General features: G+C 49.8%; 1 protein-coding gene across 3 annotated transcripts; it reads left to right on the top strand.

Moving 5' to 3' along the window:
* Positions 1–305: 305 nt before the first annotated feature.
* LOC118714940 (zinc finger protein ubi-d4) lies at positions 306–17,139 on the top strand. 3 transcript variants are annotated; one of them, XM_036430431.2, is made up of 12 exons: positions 306–458; positions 8,891–9,051; positions 9,438–9,545; positions 9,852–10,015; positions 10,770–10,862; positions 10,999–11,077; positions 11,549–11,590; positions 12,591–12,728; positions 12,853–12,981; positions 13,128–13,240; positions 14,069–14,150; positions 15,879–17,139. In XM_036430431.2, the coding sequence occupies exons 1-12, from the start codon at positions 427–429 to the stop codon at positions 15,953–15,955; spliced, it is 1,218 nt and encodes a 405-aa protein (XP_036286324.1). In that variant the 5' UTR covers positions 306–426; the 3' UTR covers positions 15,956–17,139. The 3 variants fall into 3 exon arrangements, with proteins under 3 accessions (XP_036286324.1, XP_036286325.1, XP_045434852.1); XM_045578896.1 differs by lacking the exon at positions 306–458 and adding an exon at positions 8,786–8,804; XM_036430432.2 differs by lacking the exon at positions 11,549–11,590.
* The last annotated feature ends 1,999 nt before the right edge of the window (positions 17,140–19,138 follow it).

Here is a 19,138-nt window from a genome sequence, read left to right as displayed (position 1 = left end):
CAGGCCAGAGAATTAGCCAGTTCTGGGCGCTAACGTTCCTCTCCCTAAAATGGCCACGTTCGGCATCCCAAGTGGACTGTGCGCTATCATCTTCCGCTGCCCACGCCCGCCCCGCCTGTGATGGCAGCAAAGGGTTAACCACAGGTTAAAGGTCGGCGAGGTAACGGGACGCTCGGGGCCCACCTGGGCCACCTCGGGCCTCCCATTGGAAGGCGGGGACGGAGCGGGCGGCGCGGCGCGCACGCGCGCCCCTGGTCCGTTGCGCCTGCGCGTCCGGCGCGAAGCCCGTCCTCCGCCGCCCGCTCTCGAGGGCGCGCGCCCGGGCGGCGCCTGCGCAGAGGATAGGAAACTGGGTCCCCCGTTAGGTCCCCGCGCCTGCGCGTTCGGGCTCCGGGCCTCCCGGCCTGAGGGAGAGGAGCAGGGAAGATGGCGGCGGTGGTGGAAAATGTAGTGAAGCTGTGAGTGGTCGTTTCTCTCTCTCCTGGGCCGGGAGGTCCTGTAGAGGGTCTGGGAGGAGAGGGTGGCGCGGGAAGGGACGAGGCGAGGAGCGGGACGTGCCCGGGGAGGCCATGTTGGGGCTCCCCCCGGGGAGGCGGCGGGAGAGTCCGGAGAAGACGCTGCGCCTCTTTGGAAACTTGCGGCGGCCCCGAGGGGCACCGGGAGCCCCCCGCGGGCAGCCTCCTGGGCTCGGCGGGGCTGTGCGGCCTGAGCATCCCTTCAGCCGGCCGTTTCCAGAGCGGGGCGCCCTTGCCGCGTCCGAGGAACCCTGTCCCGGGGTCGCCCCGAGACGTCGCAGTCCGGGGAGCCTGGCCGAGGGCGGCCCGGGCCCGACCGGGTCCCCGGAGCCGGCCCCGATCTCCCGCGGGCCGCCCGCGGCCGGCCTGAAGCCGCCGCCCGGCAGCTCGGCGCGGTTAGGACCGCGGGACTGTTTCTGCCTAAACAGCTGCGCGACGTGGGGGTGGGGGTGTTGGGCATCAGGTACCCAGCACCGAAAACATGCCCGGCGAGGATTCGTTGAAGAGCAGGAACCAGGGGAGGAACCAGGGGAAGGGGTCTCTGCGCCGGCGCATCCCGCCATCGCCGCCCGGGGATGGACCGGAGCCGCCGGCCGCCCGGGAGGCCACAGCCGCTGTCTGCACGGCGGGCATACCTGTGCCGGCAGATTTCGGGCCAAGTTAAAGTTAATATTGTTGGGGAAATGGAGAAAGGCCTGGGACCTGCGAGGGAGAAATGCTTTGGGACCTGCTTCAGCCCAGCCTCCTCCCCGAAGAGGACTCGGAATGAGCATGGACACGGGTTCATGCCCGGGGCGAATAGAGCGGCTCCTTTCCCGTCGGCCTTGGAGCCGGATGGATCGGAAAGCAGAGGTGTCTGGTCGTCTGGTTAGGGCTTGTGGGTTTTGATGGGCTGACGAGGTACAGGCTTGGGAACTGTTCTTAGGGACCCACGGCTTCCCGTCTGCTTTGTGGTGGGCTGAGCTCACTTCCCCGGAGCCTGCTAGTAAGAGGACAGCTCCCCCCGCCCCGCCTGGAGCCTTTTCTTTGAGAATGCTTTCCCACTTCCATTAAGCTAAGTGCCTTCTCCTCCTCCTGTGGTTTGTGTTTTTTTTTTTTTTTAATTTTATTTTTTACTTGCTTTTAGCTGGATCCCCCTGCTTTCAGCCAGCCAGCCATCCTCCCAACATTATCATCTTCCTCTCTGATCTGCCCACTCCAGCTTCCCCAGCTCCCTGCACACATTTCCCTCCCTTTAGAAATGATGCTGTTGATCTACCACTTGTGTACTTATTTTTCCTGATTCAGATGTTCTTTCTTTCTCTGTCTGCCTCTCTCTTTGTTGACTCCCCCCATCCCATGGAAAGGAGAGGTTTTACACAGGTTTTGTGCTTCCCGAAAAAATAAAGCTAATACCTTGGAAATCTTACCATACTGGGGAACGTCAGACTTGCCTAGATTTTGAGAGTTATATGTAGTGAGATTTTTAAAAAAAGATCTCTTTATTTCAGAGAGGAAGGGAGAGGGAAAGAGATAGAAACATCAGTGATGAGAGAGAAAATCATTGATACGCTGCCTCCCCTTTGGGGAGCAAGCTGGGCATGGCATGTGCTCTGACCAGGAATCGAACCCTGACCTTCTGGTTCCCAGGTCTACTGAGCCATGCTGGCTGGGCTGTAGTGAAAAAAAAATATATATTAAAAAAAAAATATATATATATATATTTTTTAATTGATTTTTTACAGAGAGGAAGGGAGAGGGATAGAGAGCTAGAAACGTCGATGAGAGAGGAACATCGACCAGCTGCCTCCTGCACACCCCCTACCGGGGATGTGCCCGCAACCAACATACATGCCCTTGACCGGAATCGAACCTGGGACCTTTCAGTCCGCAGGCCGATGCTCTACCACTGAGCCAAACTGGTCTTGGCTAGAGCATGACATCTTATTTCTCTTTTAAGAGCTGTAGAGCTTGTGAGGGTCACCAGGCACTGGTTCCTGAATGCTGGTAATGAGAAACCAGCACTGTCCTCTGTGGTTCTGGTTGCAGAGGGCTGTGGATCACAGTGCATTTTCCTACAGATCTTCCCCTTTCAAAAGGAGCCTCCATTCTCTCAGTACCATTCCCGCCTGGGAAAAATGCTGTTCCATTGCTTTTCTTGATCATGGTGTGCCTCGTCTTCTGATAGCTGAGTTGTACATCGAGGTCAGGACTACTAGCTCATCTTTTCTAACTTACATCTTTTTATTTTATTTTTTATAAGACGACCCCCTAATTTTACAGTTAAAACATAGGTGTAGGCCTATATTCGCTGTATAAGACTACCCCCCACTTCAAAGAAAAGACTTACTTTGCCGTCAAGATCTGCAGGTAATTTTTGTGCAATTTTGGTCTTTTGCCCCCGATTTTCGGTTGACTTTTTTTCGTTTCAAAAGTCGTCTTATACGCCGGAAAATACGGTATATTTTGTTGACTTTTTTACAGAGAGGAAGGGAGAGGGATAGAGAGTTTAAAAACATCGATGGGAGAGAAACATCATTCAGCTGCCTCTTGTACACTCCCCACTGGGGATGTACCTGCAACCAAGGTACATGTCCTTGACCGGAATCAAACCTGGGACCCTTCAGTCTGCAGGCCGACGCTCTATCCACTGAGCCAAACCGGTTAGGGCTTACATCTTTTTTTTAAAAAAACCTTAAATTTGATTTTTAGAGAGAGAGGAAGGGATGGGGTAGATAGAAACACTGATATAAGAGAGAGACATTAGTTGACCACCTCCTTCATGCCCCCTTTGGGGACTGAGCCAGAAAACCCAGGCAAATCCAACCTGAGACCATTGGGTGCACAGGGGATGCCCAATCAACTGAGCCACACCAGCTGGCTCTGACTTACATCTTGTTCTGGGAGAAGAATTTTCCTATTTATAAATTCTGTGAACTCCAAATGCCTCAAAATTGAAACAGTCTTTAAGGTATTTACTAGGGTAAAATAATGGTGGTAAATATCTGTGGCTGTTGACTAGTTTTGAAACCTGTTAGGTAACAAGATACAGAGAAAAGAGCCCTCTCATTCTCTCTTGCTCTGTCCTCATCAGGTCCTGTCTCCCCCCAACTGGTTTTATTCCCACCCCTCTTACCCACAAGACAGTTTGTCCCACCTTCTGAGATTTCACTGAACTCATAAAAACTTTGGTAAAACATCTCTCATGCATTCCCCTCAGGCTGTTCCCAGCCTCCTTGCTTTGACTTGGCAGCTCTCAGCCGGCCTGGCCCTTCCTTCCGTTTGACTTCCAGTGTCAGTAGCAATTCCCATCAGCAGACACAAAGGAGCTGCTGCATCAGCCTTGTTTATCCAATTTTCCTCTGATTATGAGGCCGTGGCTGCCTCCTAAAGGCGAGCAAATGTGAGCCTGTTCCATTCTCTCCACTCCAGCACAAGATTTATGCCTACCTCAAATTACAGTCACTCAGCCTGCTGAAGCATGCAGACTGTCTTGTGGAGTCACTGCCTTGTGTGTGGTGTGACTTTTTCAGTTGCTGGGAACGTGCTAAGCTGGGCCTAAGTGGTCGATTGCAGCTGCTCAGTGAACCCCTCCCCCCTCAGGTTCCAGAAGGATTTGTTGGTGTAGCTCAAGATACCGACATAAGCAACACAGACTTACTCTGTCCAGCTTTTCCTGAGTCTCCTCCCGTGGAATATGTTGGGACTTATCCAGCCCAACCTCCCCTGTCTATAGCAGAGGCACTGGAGACCCCATGGTTTGATTCGATGTTCACATTTGATGGCTTTTAGCCAAGTCAGGTCTTTTTACTCCCAAGTCAAATCAAGATGCCCAGACACCTTCCTTGGTACTGGAGTTACTGTGAGAAAGAAATCATCTCTTGCCGGGACCGGTTTGGCTCAATGGATAGAGCGTCGACTTGTGGACTGAAGGGTCCCGGGTTCGATTCTGGTCAAGGGCATGTACCTTGATTGCGGGTATATCCTCAGTAGGGGGTGTGCAAGAGGCAGCGGATTGATGACTCTCTCTCATCGATGTTTCTAACTATCTCTCTCCCTTCCTCTCTGTACAAAATCAATAAAATATATTAAAAGGAAAAAAAAAGAAATCTCTGTTGAAGATGGATAAGATATGTAAATATGAATTGTTATAGTTTAAGCTCCAGTGCTAAAGGATTGTTTCCATAAGCATGCTTAGAACCAGATAACTGGCACTGTGCAGTTTTCCAGCTTTTAGACCACTTAAAGGTTTACCCTTGATTACAGTTTCAAATTGAGCCCAACCAGTGTGGCTCAGTGGTTGCATATCGAGTTATGACACAAGAGATCAAGGTTTGATTCCTGGTCAGGGCACATGCCCAGGTTGTGGGCTCCATCCCCTGTGGGGGGCGTGCAGGAGTCAGCCAATCAAATATATTTTATTTTATTTTTTAAAAATATATCTTATTAACTTTTTACAGAGAGGAAGGGAGAGAGAGAGAGATTTGGAAACATTGATGAGAGAGAAACATCGATCAGCTGCCTCCTGCACAACCCCCACTGGGGATGTGCCCTCAACCAAGGTATATGCCTTTGGCCAGAATTGAACCCTGGACCTTTCAGTCTGAAGGCCAGTGCTCTATCCACTGAGCTAAATTGGTTTCGGCATTCTATTTTTAATATTTTTATTGATTTCAGAGAGGAAGGGAGAGGGATAAAAACATCAATGATGAGAGAGGATCACTGATCGGTTGCCTCCTGCACACCCCCTGCTAGGGATTGAGCCTGCAACTTGGGCATGTGCCCTTGACTGGAATCAGACCCAGGACCCTTTAGTCTGCAGGCCAACTCTCTATCCACTGAGCCAAACCAGCTAGGGCTCTAAGCACATTTTTAAGGAACATGTCCCAATGTATCATATTTTAGGAACAGAAACACCATTACTATTAACTTCTTCCTTTAATGTGGCAGTGAATACCATTCCCTGTGTTAGAAATAAAGCAAGACCCCAAGTCAGGGTCTTGGTAAAAACAGTATACATTTTGATTTCTATGCAGAAGGAGGTGCATACGTGGTATAGAAGCGCATGCACACGGACTTTCCTTGCCCTTGGTCCTGGGCAATGCACAGGTGCTGACTGCTATCGTGGCAAGGCATCTTCACATCTTTCTATCTGGACTATTTCTCTGTTCTTGTGGGCCACTGCTTATTCTGTGGCTGAAACAATTCTATCAGGTCCTCTCTGGGATGCGTTGTTGTAGGAATCCATACAGTCTTGGAGTTTTCTGGAAATATAAACATATTCTCGACCAGAGGTTAATAAAGAAATCATTTCTATAAATTAGATTTGGGACCCTTTTTGATTTTTTTTTGTCCAAATGATTTTCCTATGGCTTATTTTGATATCATGTGTGTTTTTCATGACTGTCTTGCTGTTAATATTACAAATGGAAATTAATTTTTGAGTAAAAATTTTTTAAAGCAAAGATTTTAAAATCAATTAAGGCCTGATATAATTTACTTATAGGATATATCTTTTTTTTTCTTTTTTCTTTTTTTAAAAAAATATATTTTATTGATTTTTTTACAGAGAGGAAGAGAGAGAGATAGAGAGCTAGAAACGTCGATGAAAGAGAAACAGCAACCAGCTGCCTCTTGCACACCCCCTACCGGGGATGTGCCCGCAACCAAGGTACATGCCCTTGATCGGAATCGAACCCGGGGCCCTTCAGTCCACAGACTGACGCTCTACCACTGAGCCAAACCGGCTTCGGCTATCTTTTTCTTTTTTAAAATTTTTTTAATTAAATTATTATCTGTGTACAAATTATAGGATATTTCTTACAGGATATATTCTGCTATCCTCCCTTTTTATTTAATTATTAGAAGGCTTTTGGAAAAATTTTTATAATGCAGTTTTGATAACTTTACATTTTAATTTTTGCACAAAAATGTGATTACTTTAGGGTTAATGGTATGTTAAGCAATTTTACCATGAAATGAACTACCAATAGAAATTTTGGTTAATACTTTAGGAACAGCTTTTTGTACAATTAAATATTTATTTATTAAAATATATTTTATTGATTGTTTTACAGAGAAGAAGGGAGAGGGATAGAGGAGCTAGAAACATCAATGAGAGAGAAACATTGACCAGCTGCCTCTTGCACACCCCCTACTGGGGATGTGCCCGCAACAAATGTACATGCCCTTGACCAGAATCGAACCTGGAACCTTTCAATCCGCAGACCGACGCTCTACCACTGAGCCAAACCGGTTTCAGCCAATTAAATTATCTTGAATATTCACTTATTTCATTTAGCCAATTTAAATTAATCTGAAAACTTGACTATTTTACTGTCAAATTTAATACTTTAACAATAATCTTAATTTACCCTGTAAATATTAATGGAAAGGATTATATGCATCCTTGAGAAAGTTCTAAGCATTCCTGGTGTTAGACTGGATTTAAATATAGGGCAGCTGCCATCAACCACTTTTCTGTTGCTTGGGTCTCAGTCTTAGCTGGGCCAAGTCTCTTGTTTGTAGCTGGGTCTCAGTCTGAGCTGGGCCAAATCTGTTTGTTGCCTGGGTCCTGATTTGAGCTGGGCATGGGAAGCGCGAAGCAGCCATGGGGCAGGAGACCTCCCTCAAAAGGAGCGAGTGTTCAAGCCCCTGTAACGTTGGGGGTGGGGGTGAGGATCTTTGCCACACCTCCGTTCATCCCCAAGTTCCTTCCTGATGGCCCCCTGCGGCTGTGCCTGGCTTAGGTCGCCCCTCCCTAGAGGAGTCTTACCCGTCATTGACTAACCAGCCATCCTCCGGGCCATCCTCCGGGCCATGCTGGGTGATGAGAGGTTCAGCTCCGTCTCCTTGGTAGCCTATGCCCCTATGGCCTCCATGCCCAGACCTGCCTTGGGATCCCCTCGCCTGCTGGTGGGCCCCGGCATTGATCACATATCTTGGGGAACCCAGGTTTCTTCTCCAGGGAGGGCCCAGCTCACACCATTGTGAGACAGACCCATGGCACCATCCACCATGAGGCTTCAACCTCAGCATGAACTGAAAACTCAAGCAACCAGCTGTGGGCAATTGGATTGTGAGAAGAGGATCCCTCTTTGCAAATAAGGAAAGAAGGGCCAATATAGAATGCTTAAGTGCCTTCTCAAGGGGCCCTCCACACAGTGGAAGGAATTAAGTCCTTTCATGTCCTTTTTAAATTGCTGCCAAACAGTCAAAGAATTCATTTAAGTTTGTTTGGGATAAATACACAACATGCTCTTGTAAAATATCAAAATTTATAATGACATTGTAGAATAATATCATGCAAGGATGTTCTTTGCTCTAGGCCCATTACTATTTTAATTTATTGCACCCATTTTTTAAAAATTGGTTATGTGCATATCTTATAAATTTATATCAATATGAATTAATATGAGTTTAATAATTCCTTTATAATTTTGCAATATATAATTTAAGACAACTAAATGTTCCCTGCAAAAGTAAAGTTGATCTTTACTTTCTGCAATTATATGTTCAAAAATAAAGTACATGTTGGATGTTGGTAAATTAAAATAATAGGCTTTTTAAAAAAAAGTAGTTTTCAGGGAAGTCCAGGTTTTTTTCCATTGACTCTAAACTTTTAGTATACAGAATTAAATAGTTGGATAAGTAAATACCTATAAATACCTAGTTCAGCATTCAAAAGATATAAAAGAGCAAGTAGGAGAAAATCCCCTAATCACCTGGTTTTTCTTCCTGGAGGCCTACAGTTTCTTTTCTTCCTCTTTGTTCCATAAATGGTAGCATCCTGTAACACTTGTCAACACCTTACCTTGTGTTTTTCCCCCCTAGTTGTCTTGGAGATTATTCAATATCAGTACATGAAGAGCTTTCTTCTTTATGGCTAAATATGATTTCATTGTACAGGTATACTGTAGTTTGCTAACTGTTTTAGTAGGTCTCCCAGACCTTGTTGAACTCATTTCCTTTTATAAAAAGGAACTAACCACTGCTTCTCAGAGCATGAGGGTTAAGAGAAATAGCATTTTTTTTTCCTTATTTCTTTCTTGATTCCCTTTAGAAATGGCATCTTGAGTGGCACGGGGTTAAGACTCATGAAAGCCCAAAATAAGCATTAGTTCTCTTTGTGAATTACACTTAAGTCTGATGAGACACATGAAGAAATCGTGTTGCCAATAGTAGTTGCCTGTTAAGCGCCTTTTCTCCTACTGGCTTAGTGGAGGGGCTCGGTGTCCCCTGAGGCAGCGATGGAGGCAGATGGAGCCAAAGCCGCAGTCTCCCAGCCCCTTGAGCCTTCTGGAGAAGCAGGTGGGAAGGGGGAGGGATAGTTCAGCACCTGTGCCCCGCGCACACCCCCAGCACGGACACACCCCTGATTGTTGTCTCTACTGCAGCCTCGGGGAGCAGTACTACAAAGATGCCATGGAGCAGTGCCACAATTACAATGCCCGTCTCTGTGCCGAGCGCAGCGTGCGCCTGCCCTTCTTGGACTCGCAGACCGGAGTAGCCCAGAGCAACTGTTACATCTGGATGGAGAAGCGCCACCGGGGTCCAGGTGAGGCTCAGGCCAGGAGCACAGGGGAAGGGGCTTCCTCATTTAGGGTGAGCCAGCTGAGAGGGTTTCCCTGCTTCCCACCATGGTGAGCATGGTCTCCCGTGATTATCGATAGAAGCGCGGGAGGAGGAAGCAGACAGGTTTATACCAGCTCTCGGTTCTCTGCAGGACTGAGGCTATTGCTGGGCTCCTGCAGAGTTATGTGTTAGCCAAGGCCCCTAGTTCACATGTTTTTCTTTTCTATAAGTTACCACACCACCCCCGCCCCGGCACTGCCATTGTGCCTCCCTTGCTCTAGAACTCCTGGGGCCTACTCATCTAGAAAGTGTTTGCCATTATTTTCTAGAACCGGGTTAGGGCTTGACTTCTCTCTCTCCCTTCCACAGGATTGGCCTCTGGGCAGCTGTACTCGTACCCTGCCCGGCGCTGGCGGAAAAAGCGGCGAGCCCACCCTCCTGAGGACCCCAGGCTCTCTTTCCCATCTATCAAACCAGGCAAGCCCACCTTCCTGAGCAGGCCGTGGCCTGCTGCGTGCGAGGAGGCCGCTAACCTGTTATGTACCGGTGACAATGCTAGATTGTGAGGATACTAACATGAATAAGATGTGATCTGTTCTTTAAAGAACTCGGTCTAGTAGAAGAGACAGATAACTATGGTGCCCAGTGAATTAGGGTGTCCTGGGTCTGGGGCAGCCAGAGGCCAGAGACAGTGCCTGGCCTGTGACTGGCCTAGCACTCTGTAGACCACTCGGTCTGCGTTCAGCCCTTCTGAGTCTTGCCTACTCCTGACCTTGCCCGCAGACACGGACCAGACCCTGAAGAAGGAGGGGCTGATCTCTCAGGACGGCAGCAGTCTAGAGGCTCTGTTGCGCACTGACCCCCTGGAGAAGCGAGGTGCCCCAGACCCCCGAGTTGATGATGACAGCCTAGGCGAGTTTCCTGTGACCAACAGCCGAGCACGGAAGGTACAAGTGAGCACTTTGGCTAAGGGAGCTTTGCTGGTGACGAGCCTTCTCGGGAGAGGCCTGAGCAGAACGGAGGCAAGCTGTGGCAGAGGCAGGCCCCCGAGTTCTGCTGGTTCCCTGTTAGTGCCAGGTATGCCAGCTTCACTCACCACCCAGCCGTCCCCGCTCCTTTCCTTCTAAGTTCAGGCGCTCCCTCACCCATCTGCACAAAGGTTCTGGGGGCCTGGGGTTACATAAGTGACATAGACCTGGTCCCTGCCAACAGGCACATAAAATTATACATAAAATGATAAGAGCTAAAACTGCTCCAGGCACGGTGCAAAGTGCTTTTCCATCATTTTCTCCAATTTATACAACCTTGGGAAGTAGGTACTGGTCCCCAGTTCACATACAGAGGCTGAAACGGCAGTTAACAGAAATCCCCCGTACGTCCACACAGTTGAGCAGGAAGGTTCTAAATCTCGAACATGAGGTGCTTCCGGGGAGCAGATCAGAGGCAGGAGGGGGCATGGTACTTGGGGTATCGGGGAAAGTTGTGTGGAAACCGTGGGAAAGGCATTCCAGGCTAGGGGAAATGAGTGGCACAGAGGAGGGAGAGCCCAAAACACGGAAGGGAGAGGGCAGCAGTGAGAAAGGAGGCTGGAGGGAGAGACAGGTCACGAAGGAGGTTCTGGTAGCCTTGCCGCTGCCGTTGGGGGCACTTTCGGACGTACATTACTTCTGCCATCCTAACTCTGACCTCCTCCCTCCTCAGCGGATCCTAGAGCCGGACGACTTCCTGGATGACCTCGATGACGAGGACTATGAAGAAGACACTCCCAAGCGTCGGGGCAAAGGGAAATCCAAGGTGAGGGGCCAGGTGCTGCCTGCGGCCTGGGGCAGGGAGCCGTGGGTTCACGTGAGGTCAGCAGCCACTCCCGGAGAGTTTACCCTCCTTAGGCCCAGACGCCTTAGTGAGAGCAGCTCTGTGCTCTTTCTGGCAGGGGAAAGGCGTTAGCAGTGCCCGTAAGAAACTGGACGCCTCCATCCTAGAGGACCGAGACAAGCCCTATGCCTGTGACAGTGAGTGCCTCCTGAGTGGTGGGTAGTCCTTGCCTCGGACCCAGCTCCTGCTCAGGATGTGAGGAGGGAGGGCTGTGTTCTTGCTCAGCGCGGTGAAACAAGCCTGGACTCCGGTCCTGCCTGCCAACTGGTCCCCTCCGGGACCTCTGCTCCGAGGGGGGTGCCCCGCATGCTCAGGGAGACTGCTGTCCCCGGGGCTGGAGGCTGGTGAAGGCGCACAGCGGGCAGGATCACCTCTTGAGAGATGGCATCAGGTCTGCTGGCCAGGCAGCCAGGGCCCAGAAGTCCAACTCCCAGTTTGTCACTGTCTGTCCTCTCGCCCCCTTTGCTCTGACTCCCCTTCTGTCCCTCCACCCCGGAGCACCATCGCCGCTGAGGTTTCTCTCTCGTTTGCTCCGCTTTCCCGCTGCTGCTGCTCCTGTCTCAAGTGTACAAGGCCTTCTTCTCATGACTTTTCTTTCTGTCTTTCAGATAGTTTCAAACAAAAGCATACCTCGAAAGCGCCCCAGAGAGGTAGCTCTCTCCACTTTTCAGACTTTTGGTTTTCCTCTCCCTTCTTCCCTCCTCCCTGGTTCCTCCTGCCTTTCTCATCTCCTGTGATGCTGGTTTAATTTAAGTCTCTGGAATGGCTTGGGGATGGGAGCAATGGGCCTTTGTTGTGCTCCAGTCCTGGAGCTGCCTTTCCCACTGCTTGTCTCCCACAAACCTGCTGCTAGGGCTGCTCAGGCCCACTGCATGGAGTGGCTTCAAAAGCATTCTAAGAAACCGGTTACAAACAGATCCCTCTGCTCCCCTTCCCCCAAACAGCCCTTGCTGGTGAGCTAACGTTCCCATCATCTCCTCCTCCCGTCCTCTTCCCACTCCTTTCCTGCTGGCTCCCGGGCTCCTCTTGGTCTCACTGCTCTGAAGTCCCAGGTGCCTGGTGGAGCTCTGCTTTCCTTGCTGGTTGGTGGGCTTGGGCCGGCACTGGTTGGTTGGGAGTGTCTTTGAATTTCTTTCGGGGCCAGCTACCTTGCAGACTCAGTTGACAGGTTATCTCCAAGAGAGCCAGGCCCTAAACCTTTGTCCACTTTGGGCTGAGATGGGCTCCGTGTTGCATATGGGGTGTTATAGTAATATATGAGCCTCCCACGTTTACTAAGAGGCGGGAAAGTTTGGATTATCTCTCTTACCTTTCCTCTCCTTCCTGTCATATCACAAGGCTGTAGACACTCCCTTTGCTCCCTGCCCTGGAGCTCCCAGACTCCCCAGGGCACGTGCTGTGGGGCCAGGGCTCGGACAGCCAGTGTGGGAGAGGAGAGGTGGCCATGGGCTGGGGGTTAGCAGGGAGAAGAGCCACGGAAGCTGGAGAGCCCCAGGGCCCGATGCTCCTGACCAAGGAGAAGCAGCCTGTCCCAGAACACAGCTGACGGGTGGGGTTGGTTGTCTGCCTCAGGTGGAGCCCACAGCTTAGGGAGAGGGTGTGGCGCCCTTGGACCCTAATACCTTTCTCTGCAATCTTCTCCCCACTCAGTCTGTGGAAAACGTTACAAGAACCGGCCAGGCCTCAGTTACCACTATGCCCACTCCCACTTGGCTGAGGAGGAGGGCGAGGACAAGGAAGACTCTCAGCCGCCCACCCCCGTTTCCCAGCGGTCCGAGGAGCAGAAATGTAAGCGGAGGCGTCAGAAGGGGGCAAGCAGGAGCCGGCCTGGTTATGAGAAGCCCTCCTTTCGGGGATGTTGAGGGAGCTCACGGTCCCCAGGGGTATCAGAGTGCTTTCTTTCTCACTGCAGCCAAGAAGGGCCCCGATGGACTGGCCCTGCCCAACAACTACTGCGACTTCTGCCTGGGGGACTCAAAGATCAACAAGAAGACAGGACAACCTGAGGAGCTGGTGTCCTGTTCCGACTGTGGCCGCTCAGGTACTTCCAAGGGCGAGGGCAGCCACAGCCAGCACCCAGGCCCCAAGAGGGCCTTGACTTGTCACTGTCCAGTGGCTGTCAGTCAGCCAGGTCACCTCGCTTCTCCCCGTTTCCAGCTCCTATTTTACGCTCCTCCCCCCACACAGGGCACCCGTCCTGCCTGCAGTTCACCCCCGTGATGATGGCAGCAGTGAAGACCTACCGCTGGCAGTGCATCGAGTGCAAATGCTGCAACATCTGTGGCACCTCCGAGAATGACGTGCGTGTCCCTGCCCTCCCCGCAGCTCCTCAGCTCTCACTGTCATCTCCACAGCGCCCTCAACGCGAGCTTTCTAGAAAGGGAGCTAACTCCCTCCTTGCCCCTCCCCAGCAGCCTGGGTGGAACTTCCTTTGGCAGGCGTTTACCGATGATCTCCGTGGTGTCAGATACCATTCTAGACACTAAGCTCACCAAACAAGGTCCCTGTTTTCATGGAATTTACATTCTTGTGGGAATAAGCGAGGAAATGACATTTTTATGATGTGCCATGAAGAAAATGAAAGCAGTAATGTGGCAGAGAGAAACTGGCCGACTTGGTAGTCAGAGATGGCTTTTCTGAGGAGGTGATGTTGGTATTGAGCTTTGGATGATACCGAGGAGCCAGTCCAGGAAGACTTGAGGTGGAGCGCTCTCAGGAAAGGAGCAATGAGTGCAGACTCAGGCGGACAGGCCAGGGGAGCCGGGGGGGGGTCTTGCCCTGGGAGAGCGGGTGGAAGGGATTGGAAGGCAGGACCACCAGGTCTGAGGGTTTAGTTAGGGCAGTGACGTGGCATGTCATATATTTTAAAAAGATAACTTTGCTGCTCTCTGGAAAATAGATTGTAGGGGACACAGGACCATGAAATCAGTTAGGCAGCTGGTAGGGTAGAGATGGACACCAGTGGTTTCTATGCAGAGATGCCCATGTCTGTCCTTACCCGCACCTATCTCACCTTTCTTGGAAGTAGCAGCAGTGTCTGCATGGCTCCTTCCTACCGGTCCCCAGTGGCCTTCCTGAGGCCCATTGTCATTCCCCTCCTCCCTGCTCTTCCATCGTGCCCTCTCCAGGACCAGCTGCTCTTCTGTGATGACTGTGATCGTGGCTACCACATGTACTGTCTTACTCCGCCCATGTCTGAGCCTCCTGAAGGTAGGTTGCCTGGATCTTTTACTCAGAACAATTATCAGTAACTTGGACCATCATCTGTATAATACATGAGTTCTCTTACAGTAATATATCCTTCCAAATTGGGGAGTAGGCACTTTGCCTTCACTCAGTGTAGAATGCTTTCCTAGAATTTCAACTTCAAGTGTGTCATGTTTGCACGTTATCACCAGATAAATTTGCAAACACAAGATCAACAGTCCGAGAGAGAGCAGATACCGAGCAGAGAACAGTTGCCAGAAGGAGTGATTTGTTTTCCTCCCGTTCGTCCAGGAAACTCACTCCATAGCTTGTCTGAAGTGATGTTTTGGTATCAGCTCTTTGAACCTGACAAATTAGTGTTCATTTCCACCCAGTCTGTAAGGGACTTGAACCTGGAGCCTGAATGGGTCACTCTGGCCTTCAGTAGTTTGTTTAATAATGCTCCACGCTTATGGGAGCTCTTTGAAGAGACCGGTGATGGCACCAAGTGGCTGCCTCTCCACAAGGCCTCTTCCGGCCAAATTTCTGTGCTAAGCCCTCCTTTATAGAAATCCGTGAGCTTACTCAGGAGGATGTGAATGCCAGAAGCGGTTACTATGCACAGAGGATGTGGGCCAGCTTTCCAGGCAGGAGAGTGTGATGTGAGCTAACCTGTAAGGTCAATAGCGATCCTCCCCTCCCCCAGGAGAGGCAGGCCGCTAGCAAAGGCCGAGTCTTTTAGCAGCTGCTCTTGTCCGCTGTCATGCTCAGTTTAGAAATCTACTTTGGGAGAAGTAATGAGTTCTGTGTTTTACCTTTTTAACCATAAACCATAAATGTACTGGTAAATTCTACATTAACTGTAGAAGGCTTTCCTTTGGAAGTACTGTCAGAGTGGAGAGCTGCAGGCAGCTAGGGGTAGAGGGCCTAGAAGTCATCAGATGGCTCTAGGTCAGGGGTTGGCAGGCTGCTCCGCAGCCCAATCTAGCTGCACCTAGTTTAATTAGCTCCCAAGGTAAGACAGATTTTCGTTGTTTTTTCTTTTGAGAGTGTTTATTCAAACTGGAGACAGTGAAACAAAGGAAGTGCGTAGAATGGAAGAGGCAATAGAGCGAGCCCTGGTGCTCACGTGACTCACTGAAAAGTCAGAGACAAGGGGGCCTTGGAGAAGAGTGACGGTTAGCCAGATGAGCTGCTGCCGCCTGTTGGCCCCGGGTTAAAAGTGGCTGCCTCTCCACAAGGCCCCTTCCGACCAGATTTCTGTGTAAACCCCTCCTTTATAGAAATCCATGAGCAAGTCTCGTGTGGACCTTTGTAGTTAAGGAGAGAAAGGCGCACACTCAAGAGGGAAGAAACGCGTGGTGTGCTCCAGAGAGAGGAAGGGGGAGAGAAACATCAGTGATGAGAGAGTCATTGATTAGCTGTTTCCTGCACGCCTCCTACTGGAGATCCCGGGCATGTGCCTTGACTGAGACTCAACCGTGACCTCCTGGTTCACAGGTTAATGCTCAACTACTGAGCCACACCAGCCGGCCTCCAGGTGATTCATCTCCGTTGAGAATTATTCTTCATGGTGTTTGAGGACCTAGCAGTGTCTCCCCGCTCAGGATAGCTATGACCTTTCGCTATGCAGAACGTCTCCCATCCTGCCTGTAGCCCATCCTGACACAGAGACGATGTGGGGAGGGGAAGGACAGCAGGTTAAGATTGTGTGGGAGCCATCCTAACCCTATTCATTGTGCTTCTCTGTAGGAAGTTGGAGCTGCCACTTGTGTCTGGACCTGCTGAAGGAGAAAGCTTCCATCTATCAGAACCAGAACTCCTCTTGATGTGGCCAATCCCCCGTTCCCCCCGACATCTAGGGCTGTTCCTCCTCTCTTGTTTTTCATAACCCATTTCCCCTTCCTTCTCTCTTTCGAAAGTCCAGAGAACCTGGGGGTGGTTGTGCCAACCTGCCTTTGGCAGCAGCAAGCTAAAGTGGCAGCTCTGGCTGCCTCTGGCCCCAGGCCCTCAGGGAGAACAGCGACATGTGCCCCACGGTGTCCCTGCGGGCCCGGCTTCTCATGGCTCTCCAGGAAGTGCATTCACTTTGCCTGCCTTGGGCCCTGGCCCGATGATCACAGGGTTCACACAGTGTCCACTGAGAAAGGGGGGGAGCTCACCTCTCTCAGCTTTGCCTCAACACTGGTCCCCAGGGTTTTCCCTTCCTCCAGGGCTGAGTCAAGCTGGGGCCTCTACCAGGAGTAGCTGGTGGTGAGCAACTGAGTAAATTGAGGAGGAACTTGCAAGGAGCTTTCCACGCCCTTCCTGCTGCTTAGCCTCCCCACGCTCTTCCCCCAGAGTGGCTCTGGAGCCTTCTGTTCCTGCTACTGAGGATCCTTTGCCCAAGCCAGTAGGTTCTTGGTCACCCTCTGGGCTCTGGCCTGTCCCATCCAGGGGGAGGAGCAGCTCCACCCTGACTCTTGTGCTCACCTGGCTTTCTCTCGCAGATGACTGCAGCATTCCCCACCATTGGAATTTCCTATCTTCCCTTCCCTTCCTTATTCCCTTAGGTTTTGTGGGGAGAGGAAGCATCAGGGGTCCAGGCCAGCTGCTTGGGGGTCACAGGGAGATGTTGGACAATGTGCCTGTTTTTTAACTCGATAAAAAAGCCTACCTCCGTAATCCCCTTTTTGTTCTTCCTGGACCTGGTATTCAGCTCCTGCCCTTACTGAATTGAGAGTCTCTGCCTCCTGTTCTGTGGGTCCTGGGTCCCGGGTCACAGGGAAGCCACACAGATTCCCATTCTTCCCTGCACACTCACTAGCAGCTGGTAAGGTCTTCACACCCTGATAACTCACTTTTCTGCCTGGTAACACTTACGTAGTGGGAGGGATCCTCCATGCTAGGACACCTGGTGTGGCCTTCCCTGGCCATGGGCAGGCCCTAATTCACTGTTGCTTTGGAGTTGTGTCTTTTCTTTCTTCAGTTCTCGTATTCTAAACATTAGTACAAATAAACATTTTTACACAGAGTCTTCTGCTGGGTGGTTTATCTCCTGAATCCCTTTCCTAGTTATGAAGGCCAGTTCATTTAAAACTTTCTTAGGGCTGTGAGGTGGTTGTTTTTTTTGTTTTTGTTTTTAATATATTTTATTGATTTTTTAGAGAGGAAGGGAGAGGGAGAGAGAGCTAGAAACATTGATGAGAGAGAAACACCGACCAGCTGCCTCCTGCACACCCTGCACCGGGGATGTGCCTGCAACTAAGGTACATGCCCTTGACCGGAATTGAACCTGGGACCCTTCAGTCCCCAGACCGACGCTCTATCCACTGAGCCAAACTGGTTTTGGCAAGGGCTGTGAGGTTTTTAATTTTTTTTTTACTTTATTGATTTTAGGAAGGAAGGACAAAAGAAAGAAACATTGACATGAGAGAGAAATATTGATGAGTTGTCTCCTGTTTGCACCTGACCAGGGATTGAACCCACAACCTAGGTATGTCCCCTGCCTGGGAATCTACAACCCTTCGGTGCACAGGACACGCTAACAACCACACCACCCAGGGCAGGACTGGTTTTTTCATGTTTTGAAATACAGCTTTTTCTCCCCGATTAAAAGTTTTGATGAATTCACTCTGTAAAGCAGATAGAAAATTGGGTACTTTAACTTCTTATGTAAAGTCAGGTGATAACATTTCCTTGTTAAAAAGAACAATGAATTTCCCTAGCCAGTTTGGCTCAGTGGATAAAGCCTCAGCCTGCAGACTGGAGTCCCAAGTTCGATTCCTGTGAAGGGCACATGCCCTGGCTGTGGGCTCGATCACCAATAAGGGGCATGTAAGAGTCAGCCAATCAATGATTCTCTCTTATCATTGATGTTTCTATCTCCCTCTCCCTCTCTGAAATCAATAAATATGTTTTTAAAAAAGTTCTCAAGATTCATTCATGTTATATGTAGCATCTATGAGGACTTAAAAAAACTAAGTTGTTTTGATTAATACAAAATTTGTAGCCCTGGCCGGGTGGCTCAGTTAATTGGAGCATAGTCCCATACACTGAAAAGATTGCAGGTTCAATTCCTGGTCAGGGCAGATGTCCTTGGGTGAGGATTAAAAAAAAAAAAATTAAGCCGAAACCGGTTTGGCTCAGTGGTAGAGCATTGGTCTGGGGACTGAAAGGTCCCAGGTTCGATTCCGGTCAAGGGCATGTACATTGGTTGTGGGCACATCCCCGGTAGGGGTGTGCAAGAGGCAGCTGGTCGATGTTTCTCTCTCATCGATGTTTCTAACTCTCTCTCTTCCTCTCTGTAAAAAATCAATAAAATATATATTTTTAAATTAAAATTTGGGTTTGAATCAACTTTAGCATCCTATTTACTTATGTATTTTGGTTGATTTGGAGGAAGTTCAGCTAAACTTGCATACACAAGTGGTGACAGGTTTGTAACAGTTGATTTTACAATTTTTTAAAATTAATATATCTTTATTGTTCAGATTATTACAATTGTTTCTCCTTTCCCCTACCCCAAAGCTCCCCTCCACCTGATTCCCATCCCATCCTCTGCCCTTACCTCCCTCCCATTGTCCTCATCCATAGGTGTGCGATTTTAATCCTGCTCTTCCTGCACCCCTTTCCCCCCAATAATTATCAATCTACTCCCTTTCTTTGCCCGATTCTATTATATTCACCAGTTTATTCTGTTCCTCCGATTTTTAATTCACTTGATTTTTAGATTCACTTGATATATATTTGTTGATCATAATTTTTATCTTTACTTTCTTCTTCCTCTTCTTACCAAATCTAGTAAAAATTAGTCTCTACACGCCCTAAGTCAGAATTGGCCCTAGGCAAATAGTTCTCTGTAGCTGGGATGCGTCTTAGGCCAGCGCTGTCCCTGGTAACAGCTTTAGTGAAACAACGCTTGCTTCCATTTTCTCAGGCCACTTCCTGAGGGGCATTAGCCTGTTTGGTAGTGAGGAAGCTGCTCTCCGGCCCCCACATTCAGGTACTGCGGGCCGGGTCCCAGCCGAAGG

The sequence above is a fragment of the Pipistrellus kuhlii genome, unplaced genomic scaffold, assembly GCF_014108245.1.
Source record: "Pipistrellus kuhlii isolate mPipKuh1 unplaced genomic scaffold, mPipKuh1.p scaffold_m20_p_109, whole genome shotgun sequence".
In the NCBI taxonomy this organism is placed as follows: domain Eukaryota; kingdom Metazoa; phylum Chordata; class Mammalia; order Chiroptera; family Vespertilionidae; genus Pipistrellus; species Pipistrellus kuhlii.
This window is presented reverse-complemented; position numbering and strand designations above follow the sequence as displayed.